This window comes from Pithys albifrons, chromosome 19 (assembly GCF_047495875.1).
Source record: "Pithys albifrons albifrons isolate INPA30051 chromosome 19, PitAlb_v1, whole genome shotgun sequence".
NCBI classification, from domain to species: Eukaryota; Metazoa; Chordata; class Aves; order Passeriformes; family Thamnophilidae; genus Pithys; species Pithys albifrons.
This window is the reverse complement of record NC_092476.1, coordinates 12,148,460-12,171,204: the sequence shown is the minus strand read 5'-3', so window position 1 is coordinate 12,171,204 and position 22,745 is coordinate 12,148,460. Positions and strand designations below refer to the sequence as shown.

The 22,745-nt window shown below is 54.3% G+C and overlaps 1 protein-coding gene across 1 annotated transcript; it reads right to left on the bottom strand.

The window, feature by feature from the left end:
- Positions 1–1,458: 1,458 nt before the first annotated feature.
- On the bottom strand, positions 1,459–22,296 carry MYOCD (myocardin). Its single transcript, XM_071573568.1, is given in 12 exon segments — positions 1,459–2,917; positions 3,567–3,624; positions 4,472–4,562; positions 4,564–4,589; positions 7,066–8,016; positions 9,057–9,210; positions 9,560–9,813; positions 10,340–10,465; positions 11,441–11,616; positions 15,427–15,588; positions 17,889–17,964; positions 22,241–22,296. Coding segments are annotated over 11 exon segments (2,583 nt in total). The 5' UTR covers positions 17,905–17,964; positions 22,241–22,296; the 3' UTR covers positions 1,459–2,348.
- Between the last annotated feature and the right edge of the window lie 449 nt (positions 22,297–22,745).

Sequence of the window (22,745 nt, the reverse complement as noted above, 5' to 3'; positions counted from 1 at the left end):
AAGGAAAGAGGCAATGGATCTGGAACAGACATTAAAGGGGAGAGGGGGGAAGGAGCCAAGGTCCTCCAGGGGAGAAGGAGTCAAGGTTCCCCTAAGGAGAGGTCCCAGCCTGCTCTGCCTGAGGGCAGTGGGATGTTCAGCTGCAGGCAGAGCTCTGCCTATGTCCCCATATGCCCTGTGACCACCACTCCAGAACTGTCAGAAATGTCAGTGGGCTTGGACAGCGTGCCAGCCACTTCCCTTTGAAGGGGACCCAAAGTCTGCAGGAGAACAGAGCCAACAGAAGAAAAAGATGGCAGAGACAGGTGTGTTCAGGAGTCTTCCAGGAAAAACTGCAGCCATGAAAGAAATACTTGTGCCCTTGAGGGACTGTAGCTGTCCAGGGCATGGAACTGGCACCAGATGGAGCCAGCTGGGATGGCTGTGGCTGTCCCAGTGGTGAAATCACAGAGCAAACCATGAGCAGACAGAGTGGCAAGTCAAGAGTTTTAATAATGAAGGTGTTGCTGGTAACATAGGTAAGGAAATGTGCTTGCTTACAGGTTTGAAGCTGACAGCATCCCTTTAAATAAGGAAATACATTTGCTGAGAGGAGAGAGTTACCTGGAAAGCCCTGTACAGACAAGGCTGCAGTGGAGCAGCTACCACTACTTTGGGTCAAGTGCTCTGAATATTCTCCACAGACTGGCTTTGAAAAATCTCTCACTTAGAAAAAGAAATTCTTAAAAAAATGGCAACCTGTGATTGTCTATCCTAGCAGTGCCCTGTGACATTTGTACAATAGAAAAGTGGTGCTTTAAATAGTGATTTGAAAGCTACTGCCACGTGCTTTACACAGCGTGCAACAACACCATGGACTGGGGACCCTGCCGGGGCTGCAGAGCCACTCTGGCAGCTCCAGCATCCCTGGGAAGTGCCACGGGAGCCATGGCCAGGCTGGACCTCCTCCCAGTGGCAGCATCTCCGTATGCTGTCCTTCCAGTAACACAAATATTAAATACACTCAGTCTGTAAATAGTTTAACAATCTTTGTCAGCAACAATATTTACTTTGGCAAACCAGAATTGCAAAGAACAGACGTGTCCATCACACAGTCTGCAGCAAGTTCTTTGGTGGAAGCCAAGAAGTGAAGCAAAGGCCCCTTCTTGCAAGAGCCCGAGGAAGAATATTGCACAGACTCAGAAGAGAAATGCTGGTGATTCCGAACGGGAGCGTCACTGCGGGAGAGCTCCCTCCTCTGCCGGCGCCAGGAGAACGCGCTCCTCCAGGCTCGGGGACTCACAGCTGTTCTCCGGTGCCTTGCTCTGGGCTGAGGGAGCAGAGATGATGGAGTGAACTCGGGAAGAGGGGGATTGAGGAGGAGTGGGCAGAAACAGTGGAGGCTCACACCAACCTGCAGCCACGCGAGGGCCGTTCGGCCCCACCCCACGTGCGTGTCCCTGTCCGGCTCCCCCTGCTCCGGATCATTCCAGGGGTGGAGGTCACCCTGCCCCGGCTGTGCAGAGAACAGCCCCTCCCGCCAAAGCTCAGCTCGTTCTTTCATACAATTTGCTCCTACCTTGGACCCAAACCACATCACACATCTCTGTGTGTCCCACGGATGTGGGAAACAGCCACTCTACAGGGATGGCACATCCCTGCGATACCTGCACCTGCATTCTGAACATCTGCCTCCAACATCCACAGCTCTCTGCTCCAAGGTCACAGGCTGCAGCCAGGACGGCTCCCGGGCTGTGCCGGGACTGGGCAATGAGGCTTTGGGGCAGAAGGGAAGCTAAAGCCTGGCTGTCTGGAGAACTGTGCTTGTCACCTGGCTGGGCAGAGCTCCTGCTCCACACCCACGGCCTGGGCATGGCCAAGATGAGGTCAGCAGGGTTGTCTGAAGGGTTGAGGAGAAGAGAGGAGAAGGGAGGGGAGAGCAAAGGAGAGGAGATAGGAGAGATTAAAGGGCAACGTGGGGCTCTCTGCTCCTTAATTTCCTGTTGCCACCCAGGTGAGGTCATCTCACCACACAGTCTTGTCATGAACTGCTCCAGTTCTTTTGAGAGTGACTGCTAAAACTGGGGTGGGGGGAAAGATTAAAGAAAGAAAACTGAAGTTCTTGTTAATCAAAGGAAGTGTTGTTTCAGGCACTGGTGTCCTCTGCTGGGGACATGGCAATGAAGGAAAACCAAAGTACCAGAGTTGTGCTGTCAATTTGCAGTGACTGGAAATTCCAATAAGTTTATATGCTGGGAAGATGACTCCAGTTTGCCCTGGATGAGGCACACTAGCCCTGCGTGTTCTCCAGCACGACAGAAACACTGCTGCCCGCTGCAGGCTCACGGCACTGCCCCCAGCGCCGCCCCTCACCACTGCTGCAGGTGCAGGTCCATGCTGGTGTTCAGGCTGAGGTCGGTAACATCCAGGAAATCGATGTTGAAGATGCTGGGACCCGCGGGGGTGAGAGAGCCGAAGCCGGTGGCGGAGCTGGGTGGGGTGAGGTCCAGCCACTCCATCGTTTCCCATGGAGACTCGGTGAAACTCATTTGTAAACCGGAGCCTTCAGCGGGGGATGGGGAGAGCTGCGTTTCCATGGGCGAGAGGGGAGTCTGTAAAATCTCCTGGGAGTTGAGCAGTTCATCTGCGGCTTTGCCAGAGAACCCCTCCATCATCCCTTCGAAGTGGGGCTCCTCTGCCCCCATCTTCAGCAGGGCCATGTCGCTGACCCTGCCCAGGGGGCTGTGGGCGTTCAACAGCACCTCGAGGTGGGCGTCGCTGCTGCCCGGGCAGTGCTCGAAGGGCAGTGGCGTGGGGGGGACCTGCTCGAACGGGGCTGGGGGCTTGGGGAGAGAGGCACTGGAGTTCCCTGGAGACACTGTTATCTGAGGTACTTTCTGAAGGCACGACCGATCTTCCTTGGCATTGGCTGGCATTTCTGTCAACAAATGAGAGAGGGATTTGAGGTGCTCTGGCAGTGCCCACCACTGCTGGGCACAGGGGCACAGCCCTCCAGCTGGACTCTCAGGCATCCCTGTGGAGACCTGCTCCCCACCCATTCTCCTTAGCACTGCTCACCCACCGTCCCTGAAGGAAGCCTCGTGCATTCCTGCTTTCTGACCTTCATCTCCTGGGTTTGGACACAGTCTCTAGGGAAGGAGCGCTGGCAGCTCTCCCCAGGGGGCTGGGAAAGGGCATAGGCAGCACTTTGCACAGAGGAGGGCACCAGCAGTGCTCTGCATGGGAGATGGCACTGGCAGCACTGGGAATGGTGGGAGACACTGAGGGCTCTGTGTGGGAAGGCAGCTGGCAGTGCTGAGCACAGGCTGCTGCCCTGCTGCCCCTTCCCTCTGCACAGTCTGCACAGGTGACAGCCAAGTCCAGTCCACGCCACTGGGACAGCACACGCAGGAACAGGCTACAGGAGGGCCAATATACTTTTCCATTCAATCTCAGTGGCTGCTGGCACAGAGAGGGCTGATGAAAGCTGTACTGAACTCAGACACCTCTGCTGGGACCCCGAGCCCCATGGACCAATGCTGGCTTGGAGGGGAAGCCCTGGACGGGAACAAGAAAGCAGTGCATACCTCCACTCTCAATCAGCACGTCCAGGAGCTCATCCATCTGCTGACTTCGTGTCATCTGCTGCAGCAAACGACAAAGAGGAGAGTAGAGGGCGTTAGGAGGACAGGCCCTCCAGCCACAAGCCAAGTCAATGGCTCTAGACTCCACAAATGGCTTCCTCCCTTGCAGGAGAGAGGCCACACCAAGTCAGGGCTGGCAGTGGCGTTAAGGTGGGCACTGCAGGGACCTGGGACAATCATGGTGGATCTGGGGACCAAGGGGCCCTGCCCTGCCACTGACCCTCTTCTCAGTGGCCATCACAGCCTGCCTGGTCCCAGGGCCATCAGGACACACTGACATTTTGGTCTCAGCACCTCACACTGGCATGTGCCTGCCTGCATCCCCTGCACTGCCCAGCCATCCTATTTTCACCACTGCCAGCAGCATCACTCTGCTTTCCTGAAGGCACTGTCATTACTGGCACTGAGACTGCTGTGAGATTCCAATGGAAGGGGCTCACGGAAGATGGACAGTCCTCCTGTGGGAATGGTGCTCCAGAGTTATGCTCAGGGGGCAGATGGAACTGAGCATGACATGTTGTTAATGGGCTGAAGAGTGAAGGTGAGTTTCCTGGTGACTTGGGAATGTTCAAGGGTTTATTCGTCACCTAGCACTGAACAACCCAGAGCACACTGGGGTGTTTGAGGGGTGTCAGGACCCCAGGGTTCACAGCAGACACTGTCCCACCTAGGCTGGTCTCTGATGTGGCTGCCAGTCAGCAGCTATCTTTCTAAAGTCCCATTCCTCTGGAAAAAGGCCTGTCCTACCCAGAGACCCCAGCACAGGTTGGAACTCCTGCAGCTGAGACCCACTATCCATAAAAGGGCAGCCTGGGCAGTCCTAGCTCTGTAGAAAACAAAAACTATGCAGTTGTCTGCTTCACTGCATCCTCATAGGGTGGAGGCTGCTTTACCTCTGACAGGGCTGGGCTTGACTTAAAAATCTTGGGGATGGAATAGAAAATTCTGACCTGCCTGTGCAACCATCTGCATGGGGAAATGCAGGGAAAGGGAGGCCCAGAGGGAGGCCCAGCTCTCCTCCCTGCTGAAGTCAGTCTGGTGCCAGGAAAAATAACTTGTGTGTCAAACAAACTCAGAAAAAATGCCTGGCCTTTGAGCAGGATAGAGGCAGGTAAAGCAGCTCCCTCCCCCTGGCTCTGACCCCAGGGCCAGGCTGGCCTCTGGGCATGGCCAGGGCACAGGAATTGTGTCACAGAGCATCCTGGTGCTCCGCCCAGACAGGGATGTGCAGGGCAAGGGGAACACAGAGGTGGACTGTTGGTGGTTGGCTGCCCTTGGCCAGTGATGTGGCATCTCCCCAGCTGCCTCCAAGCTCTTCTTCATCACTGCCTGTCCAGGGGCATCTAACAGAGAGCCAAGGCCAGGGAAGACAAGTGAAATGAGGGAAACCTCTGCCTGTGCCAAACACCTGCTTATGACTGCCAGGTTTTTGCCAGGCTCCCCTTCCAGGAGGGACCTCATCTGAAGACCCATCACCTCTAGGCCCTTGTGTGTCCTTCCCCACTGCCTGGCCTTGGCCTTGTCCCATGTGAGCCAGCACTAGGGGAAGCAGCATCTTCCCTGCAGGTGAGTTGGATCCAAGAGTGGATCCAGGACAGCAGTGAGGTCACTCAGCCACCCCTCTGTGAAGGGAACAGCACTCCAGTGCTGGGCACAGAGAATTTGTTCTTGCTGAAGAAGAACCTCACCCCTGGGAGTCCCTTGCATACAGCAGAGGAATGCCCAGGATGGGGGGTGTCACAGCTGGGACGAGCTGCAGGACACCATGGACCATGCCCTCCATACACCCCTTGCTCACAGGCTGGGAGGGAGAAGCTGGATATTCCCCCATGGTGCCACTGGTCCCTCCTGATGCTCACTGTCCAGCTGTCCAGAGCAGCCCCACTGCCTCTGGGATGTAACTTCACAGCATTGTGTCCCACTGCCTGTTGCCCCTGCAGCTCTGCCCCAGTGTCCAGTTCCCCTCTACAGACCCACTCTTGGGGTCACTCCCTGCATTCCCTGCTCTCTGCCCCCCACCCAGCTCATGTCAAGCATGGCTCCCCATAGCCCAGCTCACCAAATCAGTGTTCACATCACCCTCTTCACCTTTACAGCAGCCCCACTGCCTGCCTCACCCCAACCCCGCTGCCCTCCACGGGCATCCCACTGGTAGCTCTGTCTCTGCCACTCCTTGCCCTAAATTGCTGCCCATTCCCACCTCACTTGCTGTGCTGGTGCCAACTGCCCATGGCACTTCCCCGCCCCCGCTGGAGGGGTTGGGCCCAGTGCTGTGCCCATGTTGTGCCACCATGCAGGGCTGTCCCGCAATGCCTGCACCCCGTGGGACACAGCTGGGAGCGGCTCTGCTCCGGTGTGGGCTGCTCCTCAGCCGCTGTCCCGTGCTCAGCCTGCCCCTGCCATGCCCCTCCCTGAGCCCTGTGGCACCCTGGGCGTGGGGCAGGCCCATGTGAGAAGTGGTGCTGCTTCCTGGGGGGCCCTGTGAGGGCACTGGGTTGAACTGAGGCTTTGATCAGCAGAACTTTTTGTGTTGGCACACGTGCCCCTCCCCAAGCATTCACACCTGTCTGGAAGGCTGAGTAAGGTGTGGTGGCTGCTGAGACCAGTTCCTGCTGCGCTGTTGGCCTGGTGGGGAGGCACAAGCCCTGTCTGATTGCAGACCCCAATTGTAAGCCCTCCTTTAGCTTTCTGACAAAAGGCTTTCTGGGGTAACTGCTCTCCTCCAACCCAGTGGTGAAAATCCCTCACACACTACTGGGAGCCACAATGGCTGGGCAAGATGCTGGAAAGCCCTGCAACCCTCCAGGGGGGGTCTCCCAGGGGTGTAGGAACTGTGCCAAGGCTCTCCTAAGAGCTGAGGGATCCATGCTGCTGCTTCCCTGCTGTGTATAGAGCTGTTCCAGGGCTCCATGGGGCCCAGGCAGCTGTGCCAGGACTCCTCCTGAGGGGAAAAGGCAGCTGGGTTTGGGCTCCTTAGGGGAGAAGCAGCTGTGCCAATACTCCCCCAGGGAAGAAGTCCTTTGCCAGGACCCCTCCAGGAGCAGAGGGAGCCATGCCAGTGCTTAACCAGGGGCAGAGTGAGCTGTGCCAGGACTCCCTATGGCAGAAGGAGCTATTCCAGAGATCCCCAGGGCAGAAGGAGCTGTGCCAGGGCTCCGGGAGGCAGAGAGAGCTATGCCATGGCTCCCCAGAGCAGGGGGAGCTGCGCCAGGGCTTCATGGGGCACGGGAGCTGTGCTGTGTCCCCCCCAGCAGAGGCAGGGGTCCCTCAGAGATACCCTGCAAAGGACCTTGCAGCGTCATCAGCTTCCAACCTGCTCTCCCTTTGGGATACTCTCTGCCTTTCCAGGCAGCACCACGGACTGCCAACCCACCCTGGGCTGCAGCAGTCCCAGGCCAGCAGCGGGGTGTGCGTGCCCCAGCAGGGCTGGGCTCCCACTCACCGGAGCTGAGCGGAGGCAGGTGCTGCCCGCCGGGGACCCGCTGCGCCCGTCCGCCGGCACCGGGGACACCGGCAGCAGGTAGTGGCTGTTGGGGGACGGCGGGAGGCTGATGTGCTGCGGGCTCTTGGCAGCCCCGAGGGGAGAGTGCTGGGGGGAGCACTGAGGGCTCAGGAATGTCGAGGAGGTGATGGTGCTTTGCCCCGCAGGCTCCAAGCAGTGGCTATTTACAATGTGGGGCACCGGCGGCACCGCACAGTTATTGAGCTTATCCGAGCTGCCGGCCTGGCCTTTCACGGCTGCTTGTTTGGATGCAAACGGACAGCTGGACACGGCGTTCTCCTGCTTGATGGGGACACCAAAGAAATGCTGAGCAGGCTGCTGGCTCTCCTCAAGGCCACTGCTTCTCTTTCGCTTCTGGAGCTGCATCCGGAGCTCTTCCACCTGCCTCTGCTCTTGCTGCAGCTTCCATGTCAGTTCATTTATCACCTTCTGCTTCTCCACCAGCATCTTGTCTTTCTCTGTGTCAATTCCTTCCAGTTCCAGCTGGATGCTCCCTCCATTCATGCTGCTCATGAGGCTTTCCTCAGCACTGCCATGAACTGGAGATGGCTGGAGACCAAACTGTGGGGAAGACATGGGCCCATCGTTGAAAGTGTCAGGCAAAGAGCCGCTCACAGAGAGGTCGGAGGAGGCGGGTGAGATGGGTGGGGTGGAGCTGGTGCTGCCAAAGTGGTAGAAGCCATTTGATAACATGCTGGTGGAGGACTGGGACTGGTAACTTGACAGGGTGCTTGTTGGGGTGACTGGGAAGGTGACAGTGGTGATCTCACTGAAGTTGGGCACCACGGTGCTGCTGCACTCCTGGAAAGGCCGCAGCCGCTCCATCAGCGCTGTCTTGGTACCCGACACAGGCAGACCTCGTATTCGGAGCTGCTGCCTCAGCTCTGACACCTAGAAGGAAAGTCACTCCCCATCAGTCTCAATGGCACATGAGCCCTTTAGAAATCCAACACTTCTAACAAGCAGCCTCAGGTCACAGGCTCCCCACCTCCAGCTTTAAAGCTCTGCCCTCCCAGATGCTCACTGTCCCACACCCTCTGCAAGCCTGACCATTACACATCCTGCAGGACCTCAGTCTTTCCTAATAGGAGAACCTTCTTCCTCCAGGAACTGTGACTATTCTCTATGAACCAGCAGTGGCCCTTGGGCCGTGGAGGCAACTCAAGATTCCCTTCCTAGCAGAAAGTTTCTCCATAAGCAGAGGACTTTCACACAGACCAGAGGCCAGCTGACAGCTCAGAGAATGTGACCACATACCTTAGAACCACATACTCCACGTTCAGGAATCTCCACGATACAGTCACCTGGCTATTGTCAAACTCATTTCTATGTCTGACAATGAATGTTGTCCCCAGGTCTCTGCTCCTAGAAGCATTTGTCCTTCCCCGTGGCTGAGTATCCATTAACGAAGTATCAAAGTGATTCTCCCTTATGCCCTGTCTTGCCTACATGAGAGATGTTCAGGGAGTGCATGTAGCAGCAGATACCTGCTTGTGCAGAGGTGAGCTGGCCTGGCTGCAATGACCACTAAGTCACTAAGGGGAGACCATGCTGACTTTCCAGCTGGTCTGTTAGAGTATCCTGATGTCCACCATAAAACCACAGAAGGGATGGAGACAGGAGCTGCAGGAGCAGCAGCACAGATCATCCTTTACTCCTTGCCCTTGGCCTGCAGCCTCCCCAAGCTAGACCTAAGGTTTGCTGATACACACACTGGAGCAATGCACCCCCTCACCCGCTGCAAAGCAGAAAGCCCTCATGTTCAGGGGACCAAGCCCTGCCCCAGGGAGGTGTGCTGTACTCCTGGGCTGCTCAGATCACACTGGGTCGGGTGTGCTGAGCTGTGACTTGCTCACTGCCAGTCTGTGGTGCTCCTTTGCACAGCTCAGGCTGTGAGATTCTGCTCCTGCTGTGACAAAGTTTGCACTCACTTTGAGATCATCCAAGTTGGATGGCAGAGGGCCTGGCTTGATAGATGAGACACAAGTCTGGCCTGAAAAGGTGGTTTTCACTGGAGAAAGAGGAGTGTTGTTGACAGAAGTTGATGAAGAATTTGAACTTTTGACCATTTGCTCATTTGATTGCCTGAAATAACAAAGGAGATTTGAGGTAACTTGTCTGCCCCTCCAGGGCCTCTGTGCCCAGCATCCCATCCCTCTGTTCCCTTGGGACCTGTCTCCTCTATGAGGGTTATGGATGGCTAACATCAAGGAAAACCAGGCTGGGTTGTAGGAGATTGCTTGTCTCCCACGAACAGATTGCAGATGTCCTGGCCAGTGCACAAAGCCAGAATGGCTTGGAAGGAGTCTGTGGTGTTCCCAAGCTTTTATGTTTCACTGGCATGCCTCTATGCCCTTGCACTGGCATAAATGGGTACAGCAGGAGAAAGTCTGGAGAGAGGATTAAACCCTGCTGCTGGCACAGTGCCACTCACTTAGGCTGTCCTTGGTGCATCCCGGGGTAGCTGAAGTGCTGTTGCTGCTGCTGCTGCTGCTGGCTGAGGATCTGGAGCTGCAGGAAGAGCTGCTGCTGCTGGAGCAGTCTGGCATATGCAGAATCCATGGGTGGAGGGGACTTCTCTGCCTTCTGATCTGGAGGGATGTACTGATGGTACTTGAGCTTCTTCACTTTGGGCTTGGTGTCCTTAGGCTTTTTGTGGCGGTTCTTGCTATCAGTGGATGATTTGGACTGTTGATCCAAAAAGGATAGGAATTAGCTGTGGGAAGAGCTCCTGCCACCCCCATGGGACCTCAGAGGTCTGGGACAGAACAAGGGCAGTTTCTGCTGGCACCCTGACACTCCAGCTCCAAGAGCTGCTGAGCCTGGATGTGGGGCACTTCCTTGGCTTTGTCCCATCTCAGTTGTGCTGGAAAGCACATGAGGTGGAGAATGACCCTCCCTGCCTGAAAGGTATTCCAGCATTGCCTCATATTTCCTCCTGCTTCCAACACAGGGGATATTTCCAGTGGAGGGCTCAAGTGATTCCCTCCAGCAAAAGATGTATTGCTTTGCTTTGTACCATTTCCCAGTGAAGAAAATTACAGGTTTTGACATAAGGTTTGTCTGCCTGCATTAGTCAAAGCCTTTAAGGCCAGACCCCCAGACCTTCCACACAGGGGTGGTGCAGCACGGGGACACTTCAGGCTTGGGCACAGCCCCGTGCCTTGGGCTGGATGCTCTCCTGGGCAGCCCGGAGGCAGCAGAACTGATTTACCTTCACGGCAGAGGGCACGGGCAGTGTCGGGCTCTCCTGCCCCGCGATGTGCTTGGGGCTGGCACACTGGCTGCCCTGCCCCGTGGCTGTGTCTGGAGCGTGGCCGTCGGCACTGGGGGGCCGATCCTGTGAGAAAGAGGTGAGAGGGGCCGTGGGGCTGGTGCCAGGGGCTGCCCAGCCTGGACAGGGGCACCCGGTACCCCGTTTCTTCACCCCGTGATGTCCCAGGTCCCCACCGATGCTTTATGCCGACCCAATCCCCTCATGTCTATCCCACCTAACTATCCCCCCACGCCGAGGCCGTCACAGTCTTTTCCCACTCCACTGTCCTGCCAGTGCTGCTGGGTTTCCAAGCCCTCTCTATTTCTCCCGAGTCTCGTATCCTTGCTCCCTGCCCTGCTCTGTGCTGGCCCCGCAGTGTCCCCCAGACTAGCCCAGTCCTCTCAGTTGACGTGGGGATGGCCACAGTCTCTCCGGTCCTCCCAGCCTCCAGTTTGCCCCAGTTCTTCCCAGCCCTCCAGTCCCGTCCCTACCCCTCCAGTCTGCCCCACTCCATCCCAGTTCCCCCATTCCCCTCAGCCCTGCCCGTTCCCCCCGGCCTTCCCACTCTTCCAATTCCCCGCATGCCCTCATATTCTCCGATACCGCTCCAGTCCCACCAGTCCCACCAGTCCCCCCAGTCCCGCGCTTCATCTCGGCCCCGGCGCGCCCCGGTGACTGCAAAGCCCGCACTGGCCACCGGGGGGCGCGCCGGCCCCGCGTGCGCCCAGGAGAGTCCCCGGGAGGGACCCCTCGTGTCCCCTCACCGTGTCCCCCCCGTGTTCGCCCCCGGTGTCCCCTCCGAGTCCCTCCCGTGCCCCTCCCCCGTGCCTCCCCATGTCCCCGTCACCGTGTCTCTCCCGTCGCTCCGTGTCACACCCTGTGTCCGCTCCCCCGTGTCCCCTCCGCCGTGCCCCCCCTCTGTGTCTCCCCCTGTGCCCCCCACCACCCCGTGCCTCTCCATGTCCCCACACCGTGTCCCTCCCGTCCGTCCGTGTCACCCCCCCGTGTCCCTCGTCCCATTTCCCCCGTGTCCCACCGCCCCCGGACGGCTCTCCCTACCTGCGGGGCGGCGGTGGGGCCGGGGGGCGGCTCGGGGCCCGCGGGATTGGCGGGGGGCGGCTCGGAGGGCCCCGGGGAGCGGCTGCGGGGCCGCTCCGGGGACAGCCCGTCCGTGCTGCTGTCCTCCTCCTCGAAGGCGAAGGCGTCTGCCGGGCGGGGGAAGCTGCCCTGGGTGCCTGGGGGGCACAGGGGGCGGTCAGGGGGACTGGGGGGTTGGGTGAGTCCCCGGGGGTGCCCCCAGCCCCGGCGGTGGGCGAGGGGCACACGTTTGGCCCCGGCTGGGAGAGAGCAGGGACAGCAGCGCCTGGCCCGAGCCATGGCCCGGGGCACTCGGACGGGGGACAGGAGAGGTCTGAGCCGAGCCATGGACCATTTTCCTTGACAGGGAGGAGGGGTCTGAGGAGCTGGAATCGTGTCCCTTGGGAGAGGGAGAGAAGAAGGGTCAGAGCAGCCAGGCGCACCAGCACAGGAGGGTTGGTGCAGACAGGTGGCACTGGTGCAGGAGTGGCTCTGCCATCCTGCCCCACCGCTGGGCTGAGGTGGGGACAGGGGCCTTAGGGTCACCCTCCACCAACCAAGCACCTGCCTGGACACCCAACCCCACGTGGGACCCTGTCCTCAGCAGAAGAACTGAGGTTGAAACCAGGAGCAGGACCCCTCCTGTCACAGCACAGGAGCCACCATGGGGTGGACCCGACTCCAGGTGCACAGAAGGCTCCAGATCCTGTCTCTGTCCACAGGCTTCCCCCACAGGACATGGATCAAAACAATGGCCTTTGCCTTCCTGACAGCCCCAGCACAGCTGCTCCCCCTGCACAGCTCCTGCACCCTGTCTGCCAGTCAGATGGGCAAGGGCTCTTGACCCCTGGGTTTTGCTGATAAATAAAGTGCTGAGAAAAAAGAGGTCTCACGTGAGCCTGTGGAGTCTGCAGGTGGGGGTAGAGGAAGGAGCAGTGTGGCCACACTGGTAATCTCTTCGTGCTCAGGTCTGGCATTTGTCAGGCAGCTTGGCACGCTGATAGTGAGGTGACAAATGGGGAAATAGGAAGGGCCTGGGGACAAGCTTCCACCTGTCCCTGCTGCTGGTCTAGCAATGTGCACCTTCTCACTGACACACACCTCCTGCTCTGACCCCTGCCCCATCTGAGAGATAAGGGTTATCTCAGCTCCCTGTGGCTGCTGGTGCCAGGGTGGGTGAGGACAGAGCCCTGGCTCCCTGCCTGAGCTGCTGCCCAGCCACCACATGGGCTGGGGTTATGAAATCAGCCGTGCCCAACTTGCTTTCTTCCTGGGTCCCTGGAAATAGGGCCTGAGCCCTCTCCATCAGAAGCAGCACCCAAATAGGGTCTTCCCTGAGGAACTGTGGCACTGCATGACCCACATGGGCTGGGGGGGAGCTGCTTCCCATGCCTGCAGACCCACATGGGTATCCCCTCTTAGGAAAAAGACTCCAAGCAAGGGGGACTTGTGGATCTGCAAGGCTCCTGCTGGGCTGACATTTAATAAGTGTGCATTTAGAAGCGGTGCCATAGTCAGGAGCCCAAGGGACCTTCAGGACACAGTGACAGCCCAGAGCATGACAGGAATGTGCTGCATCCTGCTGTTGATACCACAGGCCTGTGCCGATGGGGAATGCTTCCCTTATCTGTCCTGCTCTCACCCAGCCCAGTCGGAGTGTTTTGTTTCTCTATCCCATGTCCCTGCTGTAATCTCAGGCAGGATGGTGTTTGCTCCAGGCTGTTTCTAATGCACTGGGTATTGTCCTCTTGAGCGCATTGGACAAAGTGATGACAAGGACCTGGTAAAAAAGGGTTCTTGTATCACTGCTCAGCTATGCAGGGCACTGGCAGCCTCCTGTCACTGGGACGTTTGGGCTTTCAACTGGGGTCTGGCACTTTCTGCTCACCCTGCCGGAGGTGATTAGAGGAACACGTCAGCTGAACTTTCCACTGTGTAAACAGTTGAGATTCCAAGGTTAAAGTAAAATGGTTCTAAACCCTGTCATCTTTCTGGTATTGCAAAAACAAAAGGCTTAACGTTCAGAAGTGCCAGTGCTCATCTCTGCTCTGTGTTCAGTCCCTCGCCCCAAACTGAGCATCACGAGGTGCCCCTGACTCCAAAAATCAGTTTTAGGATCCTTCAGCATGGGGCTCTCTTCTGCAGAAACCTGAGGGCTGGGATGGTGCTCCTGGTGCAGCTGCATCACCTGCTTCTCATGGCACCCAGTGGTACTAAGTAAGTTCTTGTTTGACCCTACTGTGCGGCATGTTTCACCGTAAATGGAATGTAGCTGGCTTGCAGGACATGTTTTTCCCCAGCAATCAGATGGAATGGCATAGCAAAAGCGAGAAATTTAAAACTGAATAAATAATTTTTAAGCCTGTCTTTTTGTTTTCAACAGTTTGGTCCCATAAATCTCTGTTTACCATGAACTCCTGAGAAGGCAGCTGGAGAGAAGCTCTGCTCAAGCTTTAAACTCACTTGCCCAGCCTCCAAACCTCAGCTCCAGGGGATAAAATCATGCTCAAACTGCCTCAAATGTTTATAAAAGGGGGATTTTTTTGAAACTTTTTTCCCACTGTTCTCTCCTTCGGTAAGAGGCTGGGGATATTTTACTTCAACTCTCCTTGAAAATTCCTCTTCAGGCACAGTCCTGGAATGCTTCACCTTCAAAGAGGAGAGTTGTGACATGCTGGAAGCTGAGCAGCTCCAGGGCCAGGCTGGAGAAGGTGCCGTACATACATTGCCTGCACTTCACAGCCCCAGAACCAAGAACAGGAACAGTTTTGGGGCAGGATAGAGTAGTATCTAAGCCTGGAATATTTCATGTCATTTATGATGGTTTCTGAGATGAAATGAAAGTCAAAGTGCTTCCTGCTTCAACTCTCAAGTTTTGGCGTCACTTCTGTCACTCAGAGACCCCTCCTGTCCCAGAGCCCTGCCACTGTTCCCAGCTTGCTCTCAGCTCCAGAACTGACACATGGGATTATGCCAATAAAAATGATCCCATGAACTGAGGAAGTGAGAGCAACAGAACAAGCAGTTTCTAGGGTCAGAGCTCCTCTCAGTGCCTCACTGGAGACCCGAGTGCCAATTTGGACATGTGGAGATGTCCCCAACCTTCAAAAATACAGGTTGGTGTCCTGTCACTGCAGGACCCTGCTGGCTTTCCTGCCCCTTTCTCTGCTTTCAGACCTCCCTGTCCTGGCACTGGGCCCTGGGGAAATTTGAGTCACCTTTTTACTCTACATCACCTCCTACACCAGCTTCCCTGTGGTGAAAATAATTGTTGAGGATTCTGCCTCCTTCCTCTGGGCAAGGGGACGTGATGGAGTAAAATCAAGCTTAGGCATAAGGCAAGTGTGGGTACTGGTTGGTAAAAGTGTCCCCTGCTTTGGGATGTAGGCTGCTTCCCATATTCCCCAGAAGCCCAGCTCCCCAGGAATGCTCTCACACCCCAGGGATGAAGCACCCTGCTCTGCTGGGCCTTGCATACCACTAGCATCAGTGGTGAAAAAAGGAACCACAGACTGCTGAACTGTGGCCACTTCACCCCCATTTACTGGGATGTCAGACCTTGGCATGGCACAAGAATCCAGACTGGCTTCCCCCCCACACCTCTGCACTCAGGGCGTCTCCCATGCCAGAGGGAGGAATGTCCTGTCTCAAACAGCAGCACTTCCATGCTCAAAGCCTTGTGGAGGGAAGAGGCGTGAGAAGGAAGGCTCTTTCTGAGGCGATGTGGCTGAGCAATCATGTGTGTTTCAGAGTCACTGCTCTAAGATGAGAGCTCTTGGCTCACAGGCTGGATAGGACAGTGCAGGCTGTGCTGCCCTGGGCTGCTTACTGTGAATATAGTGACATTTAAGCAATAGATGCAGCTCTCAGACCAGGTCAGTCCCTGTCCCTGTGGTCCCTCCTCACGCCCTCGCCAGCCCTTGCCCCGCTCCACACACACCCACAACACACACATCCCCTTTCACTACCTTTTATGGCCTCTTTCACAGCGGAGTCGACGGGAATAATATTCTTCTCCACCAGCTCCAATGGACCTGGCCTGAGAGCGATCTTTTCATTGAGATCATCTGCCAGTCGGGCTCTTTTCAGCTTCATCTGGGTGGACTGAATGGACCCCTCTGCAGCCGAGTCTGAAAGGCCAAGAAGGCATCAGGACCAGGGGGCACCTGTGGCACAGCACTCGGGCACAACGTGCTTCCCTTCAGGACAGCTCTGGGGGACTGTGGCCAAATCCTGAGCATGGCTCAGCACACTGAAGGAGCTGCTCTGCTGGACTGGATAGGCCTGGTGGGGTCTGGGACATGGGTCCTCCTTGGAGTCTTGGGCTCATCTTCTCCATTGCCAAAGAGGAGCCTCTGCCTCCCAGCCTAGGCTTGCAAACCCAGTCTGCAGCTGGACCCCCCTCTGCAAGTCCCAGGAGTGATCTGTGATGGAAACTTCATTAACAAGCTGCAACTAACGAGGGCCAAAGGGGTCTCCAACTTCTGCCTGCCAGGAACACATTGGCCCTTGTGGGGTAGTGCAGATGTGTCCCCACTTCTGGGGAACAGCTGCAGAAAAGAACCATTAGCAATGCTTGAAAACTGTAGTAAATGGCTTACACTGGAATTAAAAATACTGAGTCTTGGGCTATGGACTTTTGGAGGCGACATGACCACAGTGCTCCAGACCTTCAGGAAAGAATGAGCTGTAGAGGAGCACAGCAAAAGCAGGTAGATGTGGAAACTACAGCCCTACCAAAGCCAGCTGAGAAGTCCCCAGTTACTGAGTGATGACAGAAGAGTAGCCACAAAAAAGGAAAATTTCCTGAACAAAGCTGATCTTGCTCAAAAGCTGATCTGTGTCATATACTCATGGCACAGGCAAGAGTAGTGAGGGAGTGGGATTCTAAACTGGACCATTTCTACACCCTCAGGGGTCTAAAGTAAAAATGGCTGCATTGAGTTTGTGCTGTCTTCAAAGACTGGACACTCCTCTGGAAGAGATACTTGGCAACACAAGCTACAGCGCTTGATGCCTGTCGCAGGTTTGGCCCAGCTGTTGCCAACCCTGGACTGGCCCCCCTTCCCCCTCCCAGAACTTTCTCTGTAGGAGGCCAGGAGAGCTGGTCTAGGGCCACTTCTGACCTCAGATTATATAGACCAGTGAACACAAATGAGTTCCTTGAGGTGAACAGTAACAGAAGGTGTGTCTGTAAGGCACTTTGATGATGCGCAGTGTCTCACCTGGCCGACTTCAATCCTCTCTAGGTCCTGTTCTGAACAAAACGGACCTGTAAGCCCATGATGCCAAGGCACACCTCCACAGAATGCAGCACCCGATGGGCAAAGGTGTGAGCAGAGGCTGCAGCTCAGGAGGGTGTGGGGCAGTGCATGCAACTTGCTCAGGACACAGCCAGGCTCTGCTCCCACTCTGCCCTGGTTGGCTCTGCCTGGCCCTGTCCATGCCTGGGGCTTCAGCTGCCTCTGTGTCTGGTTTAGAGCCCCCAACCACAACTCCAGCCCATATTGCTTCTGTTATTTAAGCTAAGAGAGAGACACTTTCACCTCTTAAGCAATGCTGCCAGCTCCTTTTAGGGATGGAAACCCAAGGGCAAAGCAAGGCAGTGACACTGATCCGACATGGGACCCTAGCTCAGCCCTTCTGTCTGCCAGAGGGGAAGAGAAATATGGATTGCATCCATGCTGAGAGCAGAGGACAGCATTTACAGCTGCCAGAGAGTGATCTGCTGCTTCCAGGCAACTGACAGGGCTTGAAGAGGGAGGGAGGGAGACTGTACATCTTCTCTGTCTCTAAGGATCTTGTTATCTTTGGAGATTACGAGGCACACCATGGGGTTCTGCTGTCTGAGATGGGATGCAGCCATGCCAGGTCTCTGGCTGGGAGGGAACACCAGGATGGGAGAGGGAAGAGTTGCTGTGGCTCAGTGATAACAGAGCTTTTCATACAGCTGTGCTTGGGTCATTGACTGCATGAGCTGTCACACAGAATATCCCGAATTATGGCAGCATGAAAGATTTGCTTTGGGTGGGTGTTACAACGACCTGCTATAGGAGTTTCAGTGCCCTGGAGAACAAATGCCCTGGGTCTGCTTTTCATGGTCAGACATCAGCTCCTGTGTGAGGTCTCTCTCACAGCTGTTCTGTACCCACTGTTCTCTAAATCTCACACTGGTACCTGGCAGATAAGGGAGAAAGACTAGATGGCCTTGGGACTGCATCTTTCAGGGAATAAAAGTGTGTGCTACTTGAAGACCAGGCCTGGGCAGAATTCCATACAAACTGCATCCCATTTAAGCCTGCCTCTCATGAGCAGATGAGACAAGTTTAATTATGATGTGCCCTGAAGGAACACAAGTGGGGCAGGAGGGACGCGAGTCCCAGGGCAGGAGACACAAGGAGTATGTGGGGAAAAACTCGGGCAGTCTTACCTTGTAGAATGTGCATATTGACCAGGTCTGCTCGCTCAGGTCTGCTTCTGATCTTGTGCTTGAGATAATCTTCAGTCTGCAGAACAGAAAGGCAGAGAGTTACCTGGCTGAAGCAATAAGGTCCTGAGAGCACCTGCCCTGGTGCGATCTGATGGTTCTTTTGGATTTATTACAAGCTGGGTTGAGTGAGGTCCTAAATGGCATTTTTTGTCACTCAGGCACTGGTTTGTTCCTGGGCAGTTCTTCAGAAGGGGAACAATGTGCATGGAGCTGCTGACTGATCACTATACCCACTCCTGTGTCCTTTACAGTCACCAGTGGGCTGCCACTGCCTAAAGTATCATGAGACCTCATAGGAAGGGTGAGACCTATTCCCTGGGAGTGGTGCAGGTCCACCACCTTTGACCCCTGCACCAGGGCTGCTCCGGAGTGTCCTGTTAAGCAGTAGCTTCTGTGGGAAGCCTGGCACTCCAGGGTGGATATCAGGAGCAAGTCATGACGGTACTCAGACTTTCTACTCAGGTCAGCCATGAAGTTTAACCTTCTTGCAGTTCCTGTGCTCTGTGGGTCCTCACCCCAGCTATGACATGGCATTAGGAAAATCCATTTTGCAGATCACTGCAGCTGAACTTATGATGAACGTGGTCTTGGAGCCTTGTGCCAACTCCCTCATGGCTTCAGGAACAGGAGGACACACAGAGCTACAGTAACACCAGCCATGTGGGCCAAGGAAGTCAGCCTTGAGGACACCTGAACTCATGAATACAGATATAGGCTTGTCCCCAGGTGAAGAAAAGCTGGAGTGCAACTTAGACAAGATTAGCTGTTTGCTAAACTGAGCTGCAAGAAGAAATAGTACAAAAAATGTGCATAGTTCAAAGAGGTTAAAATCTTCAGAATAAATATGAAAGAATAGTACAAGCAGCTGGAGCAAAACTGGAAATCCCACAGTACAAAATGTATGGGATCAAGAGAAAAAAGGTCTTATGAGCACTTCTGCAGCCAGGATCAGGCAATGGAAAGTGCTGCCTGTGTTCCATAAATAGGGGGAATGATTTTGCATGTTGCTGAGATGGCCACAGGATTTAATGCCTTTTAAAATCATCCTCACTAGAAAGATAAATGGCTATTTATCAATCAGATGGCTAAGCCAAGAGCCTTCAGCAACAAAAGAGAAGAAGCTCCAGTTATCAGTTTGGAGAACAGGTTTAGAGGAGTTAAATGTCCCCAACCAGTTTGAGATACACAAGGCTAGAGTAACAGCAACCATCTGTGGTTCTTCAGGAAACTGGGCAAAGGAGAGCATAATTTCTTGCTTTAAAAGAGAGAAGAAACCAGGAAATTATAAAGCAGACAGCAAGATATTGGGTCAAGTAATCAAACAATCTATATAAGTGGATTTTGAAGATAGCAAGGAGGTGAGAAACAGCTAGGATGGATTTATCAAGAACAAACCACACCACACCAACCTGAATTCCTTCTATGGAGAGAAGACAGTTTTCTTTTACAGGAATAAACAATGAATGTCATGTAGCTTGACTTGAAACATGTTTTGACATTATCTCACATGGCTTTCTCATATGTAAGCCAAAGAAATTTGGTCTTGATAAGACTAACATAAAAAAGGAGCATAGCTGTGGATCACCAGAGGAATTAGGAATGGCTCACAGTCTAAACAGAAGAATATATAAAATCCTGTTATGCAGCAATTTTTCCTGCTAGTCAATGTATTAATTAATGCTTTGGATGGTAGAAGACATACTCCTTAACTCTGAATCATTCAAGGCTAACAGATTATGGTGCACTATGATTTAGTGCAATTGATGATCTGAAATACATGTGCTACACTTTCAAGAAGGACATTTGGGAATGACTGTGTTCAGGTCACAGTTAGCCATAGCTAAGCCATCTGATTAAGCACTGTGAGGGATGAAGACAATGCACCAGAGGTGCTTCTGAGGTGGGCACTGGACCCTGGCAGAAATTAGTTAATGCATGCAAACAAAAAGTATAAAAGGCTCTGGAGAATCTAATGAGCAGCTGACCCACAACCCCAAACCAACAGGGGAGACACAGCACAGGCTGTCACCTGCCCACTGCAGCCAGAGCAGGCTCCATTCTGTGCCCTGGATGTGAAAGGATCCATGGACAAGGACTGGACAACAGCTACAGACACAATAATTGAGTCAGAAATGGGATGAGGGAGGAGGGGCTGAAGGGAGGGGAGGTTGGTCAGGCCAGATGTGAGATTGCACGGGATGCAAATTAGCTTTTAAAATTGCTGCAAGAAAATAAAGATGTTTCTGTACGTGCATGCGCATAAGAGAACCAGCAATGTGCTCAACCTTCAGCAGAACAGGCTGAGCTGGGAATGAGAGGACATGCTCACAGCTGGGGAACGGGATGTCTGTGGCTGCTCACACGTCAGTCGGGCCTGGCTCAGGTGGGGCTGTTCTGCTCCTCTCTGCCACCCTTGCTGGGTGCTGGGTGAGTGCTCACACCATGCTGAGTCCAGGCTCAGGAAAGCCAGCCTGGCTCAGGAAAGCCAGCCTGCTCTCAGTGCTCCAACCCAGCAATCTATTCTAGGGCATCGACTTCAAAGTCTTCTGTGCTGGCCTGCTGCCAGCCTCTAACACAGCCAGTGACATGTTTAAACAAATAATAGCTATTTTATTTACTGAAGTCTTTACAACACCCTCCCCTTCGTATTTTTTCCCAGCTTACTTCCACCAACACAATCCCTTGCTTGGACCAAGTGTAGGTTTGCTTGGTTCCTGTGCCAGGTCAGAGAAAGCTGGTCTCTGCACCTGAGTGCAATTAAATTCATGTAATGTATTTCCAGCTAATCCTCAGATGAGGTTCTGACTTGGACTCAGCTCCAGTTGCTGTCCTACAGCTGTGGCTTTGCTCATGTGTCTGCTGTGACTTTAGTTCCTTTGGACCTTATCTGTTTATAAGCTGCCTTTGTGTCTCTGGGGTGCAAATGGAGAAAGAATTCAAATGTGGGTTTTTTCATCAGGTGACGATGAAGAACTTTCAGCACACATGATCAGTTAGTGTTATCTGCTTTCTGTTTGCACATCAGCTTGGAGAAACATCAGCTAAACAACAGCTGCCTTTGAGTAATTCTCTGGAAGCAGCTGCTGATCTTCCCTGCCCCAGGTCTAAGCAGGGCAGCATTGCAGGGGAATAATGTTTGTTATGGGCTGTGCTCAGTGTCTTCCTTAGGGTGCTCTGAAAACCCCTGAGGTTTGGGGTAGATTGGACCATCCTTCCCTGTTCCCCAGGCAACCTGCCAGCGGAGCTTTTGAAGACAAAGAGACACAAATGTATACTTAAACTGTAAAATATATGACTCTTCAAGGATACTTTGGATTGCTTGAAATTTTGTAAGCATACTAATTTTTCAGAGTCATATTGTGTTTCTTATGCTTGCCATTTATTACCACGGAAGACTCAGGGCAAGTGATTTGGAGTGTGTTTAAGTTCAAAAGAGCACTTCTCTGTGTTTCACAATCATCCTTCCTTGCAAGGGCCCTTTCCCATGTGACTGCAAGCACGTTTTGCAGATTAATGGAAGAAACTCTTGTGTTCAAGCAAAACCTGCATGACTGATTGTCTGATTTCTGTGGTCATCCCTCCAGCTTGGCCAACCACTGTGATTTCCCCCAAAATGATCAGTGCATCACAGGCTTTCAGTGTATTCTGGAAATGACTACTTACATTATCTCTGCCTCCAGCAGTACTTAGGGAAGCCTGATAATGAAGTGGGTGAACCTGGCCCACCTCCCCCTTGGTTGTTGTGTCCTAATAGCCAAGCTGCTCTGCTCAGAGCCAGGCTCCTGCCTGGGGACAAGGGTGAGCTCCCTGGGGATTTGCTCTGGGTGGCAGCTGCATTCCTCTTGCACAGGACCAGTTAGGTTCCTTCAGGCCAGTTTGGTGCTGGCCCTGCTCTAACCTGGCTGTAACAGGAGTGCAGAGCAGCCAGCACCTGCTGTGCATGTGGCCTGGAGGGAAAGCAGCAGTTCCAGGCATTGGACACTACTGGAAGTGCTGCCAATGCCATGCTGAACTGGGCCCTGCCCATGGTCTCTTGCAAACCCTGGGGCTGCTGTAAAGCCCCCAGCTCAGGGCACAGATGCCCCTCTGACCTTTAACTCTTTCCTGCTTGGAGAAGGATGCTCCAGAACATTTGTGAGCACACAGGGAGATGCCCTGAGCCTGGCCCTTGGCCACGGGGCCTGCATGGAGGATGCCAGAAGAGGGGCTGGTGGTGGAAGGTGCTTTCAAACCCTGTGAGTCATGCAAAGCAAGCCCACGTGTTCCCTCATCAGCATGGCTGCAGGAGTTACCTTGGCTCGCTCCAGACTTTTTCTCTGTTCATGGAATGCAGATGGGCTTTTCAGTGCTGCAACAGGAAAGAAAGAGGAGCAGTCAGCACAGGAGTGGAAGCAAGCAGCTACCAGGATATTCAGCAACAGCATTTTAATGAGTGCTATAAAAATAGCAACACAAACGAGCCGTTGTCTTTATTGCACTGCCTAAAAATAACTCAGGAAAAGCTCTGGGAAATCCCATGCTCTCGGCCAGTCCATGGCAGGAGAGCAGGGGCCACAGAGAGCATGGGGAGAGCAGAAGGCACGTGGACAGGGAGGAGGTGCAGGCTTTGAAACACAGTGCTCTGTGGGATATGTCAAAGAGCAGCTATGACTTTTCCCTGGAATGTTCCCTGCAAGTCATGGAAGATACCACAGCTCCAGAAGACAGCTCTGGGAAGACCAAACACCTGTGAGGGACCTCACCTGAAAGTAAAACCTGCAGGTGACTGAGGCTTGAGGTCAGCAGGAGAACTAAGAC